The sequence below is a fragment of the Larus michahellis genome, chromosome 2 (genome assembly GCF_964199755.1).
Source record: "Larus michahellis chromosome 2, bLarMic1.1, whole genome shotgun sequence".
In the NCBI taxonomy this organism is placed as follows: Eukaryota; Metazoa; Chordata; class Aves; order Charadriiformes; family Laridae; genus Larus; species Larus michahellis.
The window spans coordinates 155338717-155352053 of NC_133897.1; the positions used below are offsets into that span (position 1 = coordinate 155338717).

The 13337-nt window shown below is 45.3% G+C and overlaps 1 protein-coding gene across 4 annotated transcripts in view; it reads left to right on the forward strand.

The window, feature by feature from the left end:
* COL14A1 (collagen type XIV alpha 1 chain) overlaps positions 1–10617 on the forward strand; it is a 129944-nt gene extending 119327 nt beyond the window's left edge. Inside the window, exons 46-49 of one of the 4 annotated variants that reach the window (XR_012585791.1) lie at positions 7091–7168; positions 8183–8338; positions 9119–9778; positions 9872–9921. Coding sequence is in view for 3 of the 4 variants with exons in the window: in XM_074577743.1 (XP_074433844.1) it covers positions 7091–7168; positions 8183–8338; positions 9686–9778; positions 9872–10011 (467 nt within the window). In the remaining variant the exon portion in view is untranslated. Of the gene's footprint in view, positions 1–7090; positions 7169–8182; positions 8339–9118; positions 9830–9871 lie in introns of those variants that run through there. The other 3 variants (XM_074577743.1, XM_074577745.1, XM_074577744.1) reach the window with 3 other exon arrangements.
* Positions 10618–13337: the final 2720 nt, after the last annotated feature.

The following is a 13337-nucleotide window of genomic DNA, read 5'->3' on the forward strand; positions in this document are numbered from 1 at the left end:
AAGAGTGGTCAGGCACTGGAACAGCCTGCCCAGGGAGGTGGTTGAGTCACCATCCCTCGAGGTATTTAAGAAACGTCTAGATGTGGCACTTCAGGGCATGCTCTAGTGGCAGAGATTGTAGGTTGTTTGGTTGGACTCAATGATCTTAAGGGTCCTTTCCAACCATGAAGATTCTGTGATTCTGTGCTCTGAAGTATTGTTTGTATTTAATTTGTTCAGCAAGTCTCCGTGTATAGTCCTGTCCTGAAGATCTCCAGACAGCCACTTGGAAGTCTTTATGAACAATGTGTTTCTTTTCGCTGATGTCATCAGCATTTTGGTTGTATATAAAGTCAATTTAATGTTCAAAACCAGTGCCAAATTAACAACTCTGAGAAGTCAGCCTCCACCTTTAAGTACAGAAAATACACTGCAACAGTGACAACAGTGTCCATAAAGCGTACTAAAAAGTATTAGACATTAGAAGGGAAAAAAGACCATTTTTTAATTTAGCAGAGTGTTGCTTTTTTTGCTTCGCAGTTCAAACTATTGGGGTTGCTGCAAAAACCTGTTACTGGCTGCGAGCTGAGCGGCAAGGTGCCGGTAGAGTGGGAAGGGAAGAGGTGGGGGAAGGCTATAGATGTTTCCTCCTGCGCACCTCTCCTGCCCACCACCCGTTCAGTCCCAGCCTCTGAGCAGGGGAGAGAGCCTGTGAGAACTTCTGAAAGCAGCGTGTGGAACTGGTTAGAAATCATCTACCAAAGAGAGCTTTGCTGGCTAATGTCAGCAGTGAGAGATCTTGACATCAGTGAACTTGCCTGGCCAATGGCTTCTTCCCCCTTATTTACCTTGTCACTCTGCCAAGCGTTAATCAGGGGTTTTGGAAGGAGGCTTGGACCGAGACAGTGTCCTGGAGTTTTGCTGGAAACCTCCACTTGAACTTCTAGGTTCAGCGTGTCCCATTCCTGGATGTATTCTCTCACTAGTAACACATGGGCTGGGCCTTCCAAGAAAGACCACCTCGGTGAGAAGGGATAAGTCATTCTCTTGACAGATGCAGTTCGCAGTGTCTGTTGCCAGCTGAGATCTGCTTCTTCCCAGTGTAGACGTAAGTGGAGGGATTAGGATCACACTAAGACATTTGTTATTTAGTTTTCCGAGTTGATTATTGTTTTAGCTGTACACTGTGGGGTCTTATCTACTGTATTTTTCTAATGATATGAAAAGAAACATCTCTGACAATCTCCATATTTGTTAGCAATACTAACATTTTATTTGTGCCACAGCAGGCCATTTGAATTGGACAGTTGATTTAAAGATTATGGAGGCCACGTTGTGTTGTCAGTCCCCTATAGGACATAACCCCAGATAAATCACTAGAATTTTGCTTTCTTACGTATCTACATAAATATAGGAGTTTGGAAAAAAACAAACCCAAACACTAATTATTCACAGCAGCCATCTCTATTTTTATTTTAACTAGTTCAGAGCACTGTCTTCCAATTTTATTTAGTTAGTTCGAGCATCTTTTGTTTTGATTTTATGTTTATGAACTGGGACTTAAATAACTAGCGTCTGGCTTCTGAGTGCGCTCAGGAAGTAGCTGGACTTCTGCAAAATAAAAAAGCATGGTTTTTTTCTTCTTTTTTTTTTTTCAGTTATTTTTATAATACATGAGTAGTTTTCTCAACTTTGAGGAAAAATGTAAAAGCCGTAGTAAAAATTATGCTGAGGCACTGCTAGCCTTCGGATGCTGTGACAGCGCAGTTGTTACTCTGCTACTGGGTGGGCTCCTGCTCTTATGATGTGTCCTGAAGTGCTGCACAAAACTTATGTCTGCTCACTCCATCCCACTGATTAAAATACAATAAATACCTAAGCCGTCACTGGGAAAGTCACTATTCTCAAGTACAGTTTCATCCAGATTTGCTTCCTGGTTTCCTATGAGAGAGTTAGTTAAAGATGTGTCATCAAAAGCCACGTGTTTACAGCTCTGATGTCAAAATTCCAATGAAATGAAATGGAACTTTTGCCAGTTGAGCCAATTAAATATTTTTATTTCCAATTTAACTTCATCTGGATAAAACCAAAAATAACCCTGTATTATACATTATGGTTACAACTGAACATCTTTGAAAGGGGACATTTTTGGTAGCAGTTTAATTTTTCTTAATTGCAATATGCAGTTCTCCTCAGAGGACGGTATTCTCTTAAAGAAAAAAAATAGAGAAGCTATACCTAAGATTTCCTTCTGTGCAGAAACCATGGACCTCTGATTTTCTTTGCTAGAGAATGTGTTCATGATCTTAAGTTTTGTTTTTAATAACTGATACTATCAGAGGTATCTTTAGCAGAGCGTTGGAAATAATTGAGTTCAGTTGCTTGTGATCTCCAGGGGGCTGAACTCCGGCCATTGCTTATTTTGGATGGGGACAAGACACAAAACAGTGGTTAGTGTGAAGAGGAAGAGGCAGTTTGATGGTATTGCTGAAGTTATGTCCAGAGCACAAATATGAAAACAGTTACTAGAATTTGAAGCCATTCTAACCCAAATGACAAATTTCGATATACACTTTTATCCCTGAAGTGATTAACCATCTCAGTAATTTACATGGAGAGCGGTGTCTTGCCCAGTTGACTTTCTGTAAGCTATGCTCTAATGAAATGCAAAGATGAGCTTGATAGACAGCGAAATGGGTGAATTTTGAATGTACCGTCATTTATAGGAGGGAGCCATTAACTCTGAGAGGTCTGTGAATCTGTTAACTTACTCTCATAAAGAGCTTTGGTGGAGAGTCCATTAGGGAAGACCATGAAGTGCTTGATTTTAACTCAAGTGAGTTTTGCCTTAGGAGCAGGGTGTTCTTGCTTCAGTGTCTATGTTCTCTTTCGCTTGAGTAAACTTTGCTGGAAATTAAACTAAAAGAAACCTAAAGCAGACTTGTATCTTGGCATTCATTGTGTTTGCTTTAGGAACTTGATATCCATGTGATTTCAAAGAAGGTTGGTCCTGCGCAAGAGCTTCATAACTTGTTCCAGAATGAACATTTTATTCTTAGCCTGCGTAGATTCATTCCATATTTATCATTTCTTACTGCAGTTTATTCCCTGAACATCACGTACGGGTGTGTGTAAAGAATAATAATTGAGTGCATGGGAGGCTGTGATTTGAAAATTGTCTTTGAAGACCCCATGTAATGTTCCTGTACAGTAGGATCCGCAATGGTCTGTCATGGGCCAGTCGTCTTATGATCAAAGTAATCCACACATACAGACTTTGCCCTTTGCAAATGGCAAGCGTTTCCTTCCAGGGCATGTATGGTAAAAGACAATTTAGATGAGTTCACCTTGTTAAAAGGCCTGCAGCAGAAGTAGGGAATCGCAACAGAGGAATCTCTCCATATGTTGGAAGCGAGCCAGGGCTAAGCAAATTTTAGGTATACAGAAACCGCATTTGGAATGCAGGACAAGAGGTTTGCCTGAGAAACTTGTCTTTAAAATGGATGGAAGTCAGTTATTGATCACAGATGACACGCTTTTGTTTGTCAGGTTCCCTCAGGAATATAAATGTAGGTTAGAGCATGTATCTGCCCCCGGGACTTCTTCCTGCATACACTGTGCAATGCAGGTGCAAACACTTCATCAAGGGTTCTGGGTAGCGCTTCTGACTGGAACTGCAATCTCTGCTAACCAAATGCTGGATTGCAAACAGGAGGTTCATACTGGATCATGGAAAACAGTCTCAGAGAGCAGGAATCCCATTGCTGAGAATCCCAGAAGAAAACTGGTGAGGCCCCACCTTGAATACTGTGTCCAGTTTTGGGCCCCTCACTACAGGAAAGACATTGAGGTGCTGGAACGTGTAGGGCAACAAAATTGGTGAAGGTTTAGAGCACAAGTCTTATGAGGAGTGGCTGAGGGACCTGCGCTTGTTTGGTCTGGAGAAAAGGAGGCTGAGGGGAGACCTTAGCACTCTCTACAACTGCCTGAAAGGAGGGTGTAGTCAGGTGGGGGTCGGTCTCTTCTCACAAGTAACAAGCGATAGGACACGAGGAAACAGCCTCAAGTTGCGCCAGGGGAGGTTTAAATTGGATATTAGGAAACATCTCTTCACTGAAAGGGTTATCAAACATTGGAACGGGCTGCCCAGGGAAGTGGTGGAATGGCCATCCCTGGAGGTATTTAAAAGATGGGTAGACGTGGTGCTGAGGGACATGGTTTAGTGGTGGTTTTGTCAGTGTTAGGTTGATGCTTGGACTCGATCTGAAAGGTCCCTTCCAACCCAGACAATTCTATGATTCAAGGTGGCAGAGTAATTTAAACACTTAAGACCCATTGACCTTCAGTGAGATTTAGGAGCTAGGGCTACCAAAGACTATGGACATAAAATTCCTGAAACTTACCATTTGGACACTTCATAATCTGAAAGTCTAAAACAGCCTGAACCAGACCAATAGGTACCTCGCACAACCAGGAGGTGAGTAAGGTGGGTGCACCGCAGTGTGTTAGTACCCAGCAGTCCGACACAAGTTTGCTGCTGTTCCGAGGTCACCAGCGGGGTTGTATTAATGGTGCTGAGCCCTTCCTCAGCAACAAGGTTGTATTAGCTCAAGGCTACAGCTTCAACAACCTGGTCACGTCGCTTTTAGTAATCCTGTAGTTTGGCCAGAGGCTGCTCGTTACCCGCCTGCAGAAGGCTGGTAGGAACGGATTTTGTTGTAAGATCAAGCCGTGGTTTACAAGCAGACAGAAAATAGGAAGATTAGACGTGAATGAGGCTTGCTAGAAGAGAGGGCGGCGGTATCTTTTTGGCTTAATGCATCCCTATACTCGGCACCGTGTCAGTCGAATACCGTGCTCAGTTTTGGGCCCCTCACTACAAGAAAGACATTGAGGTGCTGGAGCGGGTCCAGAGAAGGGCAATGGAGCTGATGAAGGGTCTGGAGAACAAGCCATTAGGAGCAGCTGATAACTTTGGAGGGATGAGTTAGAGCCTCCAGGCCGCGGTACACGCAGGCACTCGTGTTCCTGCCCTGGGCAAAGGAAGAGTTGGTAACACTTCTAACGTGCCGACATAGATAGGGAGTGATGTTAGACTCAGAATAAACTGATGCAGCGTTGCAGTCATCCAATGACTAAACGGTCAGGACAACCAAACACAAAGATTGCCCTTTTAGAAATAGTTTTATAAATATTTTGTTATCCATAAATTCAGGGATGAGGTGTACAAGACCTTGCTCTGTCTTGCCCAATATCCTCTAGAAGCGAGAGGGAGAAACCCGCTGTTTGCAAAATAATGGTGTAAACGTCACCCGGACTGTCACACCTGCTCTCTTTTGCCCCTTCCTGCTGGTTTAGTTGGGCCATGGTATTTCTCCTCTTGGTGGCCAAGTCTTTCCTGTAAAATACAGCATTACTAGAGACACTTGGAAAGCTTTGGAGACCCCCGAATGGAAAATGCTGTGAGAAGTGGGCTATGGTTGTGTAATTTCTCTGTGATAAAATAGCTGGTCACCAAAAGATGTGGTTTTTTTTTAACTCAAAACCGAAATAGAACAGGCAAAATGGAAAGAGGAAGTACTTAAACTATGCCAGGACAGTGTGAAAAAGCCTCGTAGAGGTAAGACAAAGAGCTCATCGTGCTTTGGTTAAAAGTGATGTGCTCGGTATGGAGTTACCGATTGCAGTGGCGTGGCCTGTGTTTTCCAGGTGATTGGGCTACAGGATATATTGCCCTGGAAGCCACCTGTTCTGTAGAAGACCTAGAACTCCTCAGCAAATACCAAATCCTCTGTAATTCAGTAGACTCTTATTTTGTAAACTCGATCTGAGCCATTCTTTGTCGGGATGCGTTTTAATTACTTTTTTTTTTTTTTTTATGGTTAAGAATTCGTTCTTACTTCTTTGCTTCCATCAGAAATTAGCTTAGGAAGGAGAAAAAAAAAATTCTCCTGTGGCTCCTTGCAAAAAATGAGGTGTCCTCCAGATGTTTTTTCCCTAAGAGGTAAGAGTTACCTGAGCGAAAGGGAAGGAAGAAATCGGAGATACAGCCCCATCAAGGGCAGCGGCTGTTTCCTTTCTGCTTTGTTTTTCGGAAGGTGCTCTCTGCTGGCTTTGACTCTGAACGTGTGGAAGCGGTGAAGCAGCGAGAGCAATTACCAGTGCTGGGAGGTCTGGAAAAGGGGGGAAAAGTCCCACAAACCAGCCTGGATTTGGTGTCTTTGAACCATCCAAATCAAACACAGACTTTACGAGAGTTTCCAAGGTGCTGGTGGAAACTCAGGGTCTGGAATTTGTAGTTTTGACACCTACTTGAGTTTGACGCGGCTCACTGTGATTGTGTAGAGAAAGTGTTTCTATAGGATGCCGTAGTGGTAGTGCAGAAGGAGATGGAAAGCTGGAAGAAGCCAATGCCTTCTGTGGATTATTAGATCTGTGATCTCCACGGATCAGACCCAACGACAGAAATTTAGGGCCATGAGCAAGTGCAGGAACCCAGCTCAATGGCTGTGCGCGTTGGAACATCCGAGTTTCACGACTGGGAGACTCTTACACTGGGCTGTGTTTGGGGAGACGGATTTTGCCTGTGTTGAAAATCCTGCCTTGTGTTTTAGCAGGACTCTGCAATAACTCACGATAACTCTCTCCATTTATGCGTAGAACCATCTTACGCTGAGCCGCTGTTTGGCGGGTGAATGTTTGCAGGGAAATGGGCTGTAGCCAATTACTGCCACACAGTAATTTATAGACAGCTTTGTGAGGCTCGGAGGATTCTCCTGACTTACAATAGTCGTACCTTGGTGTAGTCCAGAGGCACCTTTCCAGCAGGAAGCGCAGCCTGGAAACTGGCCGATGCCTCCGCATACCACCTCGATGAAACCACCGTGGCAGCAGGAATGTTTAAGACCCCAGGAATGCCATGTTTCCCTTGGGAGGCCGTCAGGGAAAGGAGGGAAAAAGAACCAAATAATTCTTTATTTTTACCTCCTTCCTCCTCTGCCATCTGTTTTCAGATGAAAAAATAACATATGGGACTATAACCCTGGTTCAATAATAAACACCGCGCACAGTTTTGTTCAAAACGTGACTCTGATGAGTGCCGTTTCCTTAGGTTTACCAGGTGAGAAAGGAGAAAAAGGCAATCCGGGAGTTGGAACACAAGGACCCCGAGGCCCACCGGGATCCACAGGTAACGTTGTTGCGTTTAGGGCACCCGGATGAGACCCCTCTGACCCACGCGCGAAGCAGCAAAGACCTGCAGGGCTCTGCCCTCCGCTTCTAAGGCTTAAGCAGCGCAAGAGTCAGTAGTTCAGGCATCTCAACTCATCATTTTCTTACTATGTAATATGACATCGTGATCTGCCACGGGAGGGTGTCAGCAGTCACGCAAGTATTTTCCTTTTCCCTGCGATAAACTGCTTCTCCACAGCCGCCTTTTTTTAATGTTTTAAGGATTTTTTTCAGAGGTGGAGTCAGTCTGAAAGGGGAAAAAATTAATCTGGATTAATCGTGTTTGTTTTCCCATTGACTCAAGGGCATACCTAACTGTAACTCGACAGAGAAATGTATATTGAGCACATTAATCACAGGGATTTATATTTAGCTCCTGAAAAAAAAGCAGAGAGGGTGGTATCCAGGTCCTGTTGAAACAGGCATAAAATTGCGTTGACTTCGTTAGGATATTGTGGCCATGAGAGCACGGGTGCCCAGGCACCCAGGGGGTGTATTGAAAGGCAGTGGGTGAATGAAGAGCTGCGCAGGCATCCAGGGCCGTCCTCTCCCCAGGAAACGGCCTTCCTGAACGGCTCAGCCTTGGTGAAACATTTGCTCTAGTGTAAATTTCTGGCTAATGGCTGTTTCTGGCAAGGGCACCCGCTCCCAACGAGCCTCCTCTCTGGCCGCTGCTTCATCTCCCTTGCCAGAGGAAGGCTGCAGCCTTTCCCTCAGCTTGCTCGGGGGGAGTCGGAGCCAGGATGCCCAGCTCCTCTGCTCGAACTGTCTCCCAAAAGTGTTTGTAGCACGCTCAGTGCCATGGTTTCCTCGGAGCCAGGATACCCAGCTCCTCTGCTCAGACTGTCTCCCGAAAGTTGTTTGTAGCACGCTCAGTGCTGTGGTTTCCAAGCACCAGGCCTGCCAAGGTGGCCTCAACTCACTGCTGTATGAAAGACGCTGCTCTGATGTTTCATCTCCCCCTTCGATGCAGGACCTCCAGGAGAAAGTCGAACTGGCAGCCCGGGACCACCAGGTTCTCCAGGCCCACGAGGTCCCGCCGGTCACACGGGGCCCCCGGGCTCGCAGGGTCCTTCTGGCCCGCCCGGGTACTGCGATCCGTCCTCCTGCGCTGGCTACGGCATGGGAGGTGAGTAGCCAGGATCTGCGGAGGAGGGGGTGGCATTTTCTAACAGCCAAAGTAAGATGGAGGCTACTGGTGAACCTTGTGCTAAAACGTGGTAGCTCCCTAAAAACGAGCATGTCCAGCACTGCTGTTTTGTGGGCCTGCAGCAGGAAGAGAAGGTGACCCCAGCGTAGTGACCAAAGGAAGTCCACCATCTGATCCCGGCCTGTAGAACGGATCCCGCGTAGTGGATTTTTGTCCTGTGCGTGTTTGTGTAGTTGTGCCATCCTGCTCCGTCTCAGCTGAACGGTCTCTGTGTTCAATCCCCACCTCCTAACGTCCGCGACAGCGGAGTTTTTACATTTGTAGTTTTTCCAATGTGTTGCTCAACTTCCTTTTCCGGGGGCCTCCGGGTGGCATGAGAGCATGACCCTTACTAAACCCCTGGTAGTGTCACCTGACACAGGGATGCACGTGTCCCTCATTAACCGGTGAAGCAACCTGGAGAAAACGAGTCTTTCTACACCTTCTCTGTGTCTTGCTTTCCCGTCTCGTTCCAGCACGGAGAGGCCACGGGAGGAAGTTAACACAATTACCAAAAACTATGTCGCCCGCCCTAAAATCGGAATTTATTAGTAAAGCACTAGTTACTACAAATGTTATGCACAAGGCGTATTTGTTTGATGTTTACGGTTTAATCTGCCCGTGATTTGTACGTTTTACTTACCTGAATGTTTTTGTTGTCGTCTCTTCCTCTCCCTTTCTCCTCACTTCCCCTCCCCGTTGTTGGTTTCCTGTTGGAAGGCCCAATCCCTTACAATGGCTACCCATCCCGAAGGTGAAAGGCTCCCCCTGGGTCAGTTCTCCTTTGGCTGAAGGTCAGAGATGGATGCTGAACTGCTCTGTGCTTTCCAGCAACAATATTGACTACCACTAACGAACTCACTCGCTGCTGTACATGCACTTAGCTTCCTTGCGCTGCTCCAAAGTATCGCCTGACCCATTTTTGCCTGTTAATCGTCTATTCTAGGCCATAATTGGAATTAAGCGAAAGCAGGCGGCTTGTGCAGTGTGTAAGCGCAGTATTGCAACTGGACATTTGACAAATTCCGGTGGTGGTTTCCAACTAACTTGGCTGTCTGTTGGTGGGTTTCCAATTGCTCCAGCTTATTAATTTTGTTAAATGTTTTCACTGTTCCTTTATGTGAATAAAAGATGTGTATTTAAAGATTATATATATATATATACTCACACACATTATATATAAATATATCTCTCTATAAAATGTCAATTTCCTAATGAGCGCTTTAATTTTCTGCTCCCCTTCTCCTGTGTTAACCGTATGAATGCTCTTGGTGGTGGTGGGTTAAGGTGGATACGGTGAACCAACTGATCAAGACATCCCCGTAGTGCAGTTGCCACATAACTCCTACCAAATCTATGACCCCGAGGACCTTTACGATGGTGAGCAACAGCCGTACGTAGTTCACGGGTCCTACCCCCTACCGCCCCCATACTCCCAGCCCTCCTATCCATCACCTCATCTTGCTCAACCAGAGTTTACTCCTGTTCGAGAAGAGCTGGAAGCCGTTGAACTGAGATCCCCAGGAATTAGTCGCTTCCCAAGGAAGATAGCCAAAAGGAGCGTCAAGACTCCAGGACGCAAAAGGGCGAATGGGAAAAAACCCTCTCAATGAACTGTTTAAAAAAAAAGGGAAACGTTTTATGTGCATCTGTGTTTGGCCTTTTGTCCAGGTGCCCGACCTGGCGCGGAAGATGTTTACAGGCTAGTATATTAAAGGAGAAAAAAAAATGTACATGACCAGTTGACACAAACCTAATTATCTTGCATGCCAGAAACTTAGTATGTTAGTGGGTTGGTGCTAGATGAGGATGGAAGGTCACCTGTAGATCTTTCTCTGGAGTACTGTTCCGTACACTATTCACGCTGTATCTAAAAAAAGCTGCATCCGGCTGGTTGGGCTATGGAGAACCATTCGGAAAAGTTACTGTTCTGTTATCCATGTGTTTCCAGTTGATTACGGTCCGTTAATTTTGGATGACTTGCTTTACTAGCGGAGTAACCTGCCGAAATTCACCGCAGAACGAGGCATAATCAGGTTCCCCTGACGCCAGCTATTACCCTTTCACAAAGAAATCTTAGGTTAATGTATTATTTTTTTTTTAACCCACATTATATAAATACACCAGAATGTTCCGTGGGAGCACACTGATAATTTATTGTGAACCTCTTTCATTTCTGTTTTGTATGCAAATAAAAGTGGCAAGCTTTTCTACGTTAATTCTGTACTTGGTTGATTTTTAACTTAGAACAACCGTGTGGGTGTCTGGGGGCGAGAACGTAAAGAGAAGAAAATACATCTTCCTTTTTCAACACTTTTGGGCAACAGTTTTATTTTAAAGGCTATGGGTGCTTAGTATAAATACTATTTAGCTTTATTTTTAAAATTGTAGATGAAGAAGTGGAGAGAGTTAACGGTGAGATGAGGTGGCCGTACCATCAATGGAGGTGAGATTGGGTAGACTGACCTGCCAAAGGCAAGCGCGTGGCAGGAGCAGGCGCGGAGGAAGGAAAAGCCCCGACCCAACGCTGTTTGAGGAGCACAAAGCAATTCCTGATGCTCCACCAAACCAGGCAGATTATAAAGCGGCTCAATAAAGAGTTCTGAATAGCACTATGGAGACCAAGCATCAAAGCAGGATTTTAAAGTAGAAGCTCAAAAAGGGCCATTTATTTAAGTTGAAAGCATAGATTAGGAACACTTTTAATCCAGCCCTATAAAGACACGGAGAGCGAGTGACCGGTGGATCCCAGGCCTGTGTCCTGCTCACCCCAGCTGGGTGGGTGCGTTGGTGCTCAGTAAGGAAAGACCTGTCGGCTTTTGCTTCCAGCCACGGCCAGACGCTCACCGGGAAGACAAACTGGTACCTTTACCGTGTAACCTCAGGTTCCCTGCCCTAGAACTCAGCCTCGTTAGTAACACAAACCATTTAGAGCCGTGACGGACACCCACAGCTCTGTCTGCCCCAGGGCAGCGTCTGGCTCGATGGCCATGGCGCTTCCTGGGCTGTTCCTACTCATAATGAATTTGCACCCTAGGCTGGTCGTCAAGCCACGCTGCATCCAACTCTCAACTCCTGTGGGACCAGGAATAGGAGCAGGGCAGGACCAGGGCTGTAGGGAAGACGGCGTAGACATAGTCAAACTCCTCAAACTAAGGCAACTGGCATTATTTGCCGCATATCTGAAACGGACGGGAACAGCCTGACCAAATCCCTGAGTGTGCCTCTGCTGGGGGGCTGGTGCCACCTTCGCTGTCCCCCTTCCAGCCCCTGGGGTCCCCTGGGGACACGCACCCGACGGGCTGCCAGCGCACCCATCTTCCCCTCACGCTGTACGGGACGGACATGCATGAATCAGAGAGTACTCGGGGGTAATCAAGTAGGCATACTCATTACAATCTTATAACTTAATTTATATACCAAAGCACAAACTTTAATTGCGGTAGGTAATTTGCTTTATGTTTATAATGGCATTTACGGGCAGGCTGCCAACCGGAATGCTCCATGTGTCCTCGGTCATCTGCTCACTTGCTGGGTGTGCCTCGGGAATAAAAAGTAACAACGGGTGGGCACTACCAAGTCTATAAAAATATTATTCAGGATTTGTATGTTCGCCAAAAAAAGTAAGACACAGACGTGTAGAGTCAACATTTTCTCCAAAATTCAGTCTCTGACTGATCAGGAGTGTCTCATATTTTTCCAGACTGCCTAAGAAGCTGAAGTTGCTGACTGTGAAGTATTTAGCACATGATGAACAGCTGATGCCACCTAAATCTTACCAATAAAGTTTAGGTACCGTGTCCTTAAACAAAAAGGAGCATTTACTTTAACCTATTACTTTTAAAAATACATTTACTAGTTAACTAAATGTGGTTTCCGACTTGAAAATGAAGCCTGCACACTCACTGCACAGGAATGTTTCCTGGGATAAGCCCATCTGAACGCCAAAGACGTGCCCAATACCAAATTCTTATTTCATATAATTAGACACGATTATAAATAAAACAATGCTTTTCTTCCTCTATGATGCTTGTATAAAATGGGTAAAGAAAGCACAAATTTTCTTCAAGAAACACTGTAAAATTTGGCAGGTAACGCATCAGCATCTTCTACTCTACAGAAACCAACGGGTGCTTCATTTATTTACACGACAGCTTTGGCTTGAGGGTTATCTGCACAGAAAGCAATAATGGACTTCAGGGAAGTAATTTGCAGAAACAAAATAATTTTTAAGACTTATTTTGAATCATTCAGCACTTAAGTTCAGTTTCCTCAATTGGTTTACATAACAAAAACGTTGCTGCTTTGTTCTTTAATACATGCCTTAAGGAAGGTGTGTTCCTGTGACTTGAATCAAAATCAGATTTGGGCTTAAGAGAGGAAAAAAAGGAAGATTATCCCCTGATGATCTGCCTTTACTGTCTGTTATTTCAATAAACTCTTTAACAAAATCTATCCCATGTTGGGTTGTCAGCAGACCTGCTCCTAGAGAGGAAGAGCCACCACTTAAGACACACCCTGCCCGGCCCCCAGTGGGTGTTTCACTGGTCGCCAGCACCGCAAGCTCCAAAGCGAGCCCTCGTCTCCCAGAGCGACGCCCAGCTGGAGAGGGGAGCTGCCGTCTGCCTTCTAAGGTGGACAGAACATTACAGATACCAACTCTCCTGCTGACAATCACGTAACATCACCACATCAAGAATGAAACAGTACTAGGAATATACTTAACAGCATCCAGCAGCTAGAAAGTAGACGAGAGCCAACCTTGATATTGTCATTCAGCACACTAGAGATTTAAGCGCAGAGCAGACTAACAAGAGCCTGAAAACCAGTAGGATTATTTAAAAAAAACAAGTAGTTTTCATGCTGTTCGTTATGCAGTTCCTGGAGGTACCCCTTTGGATGCAGTCTAGCAGACAGTATCACCTCTGAAATTCCTGCT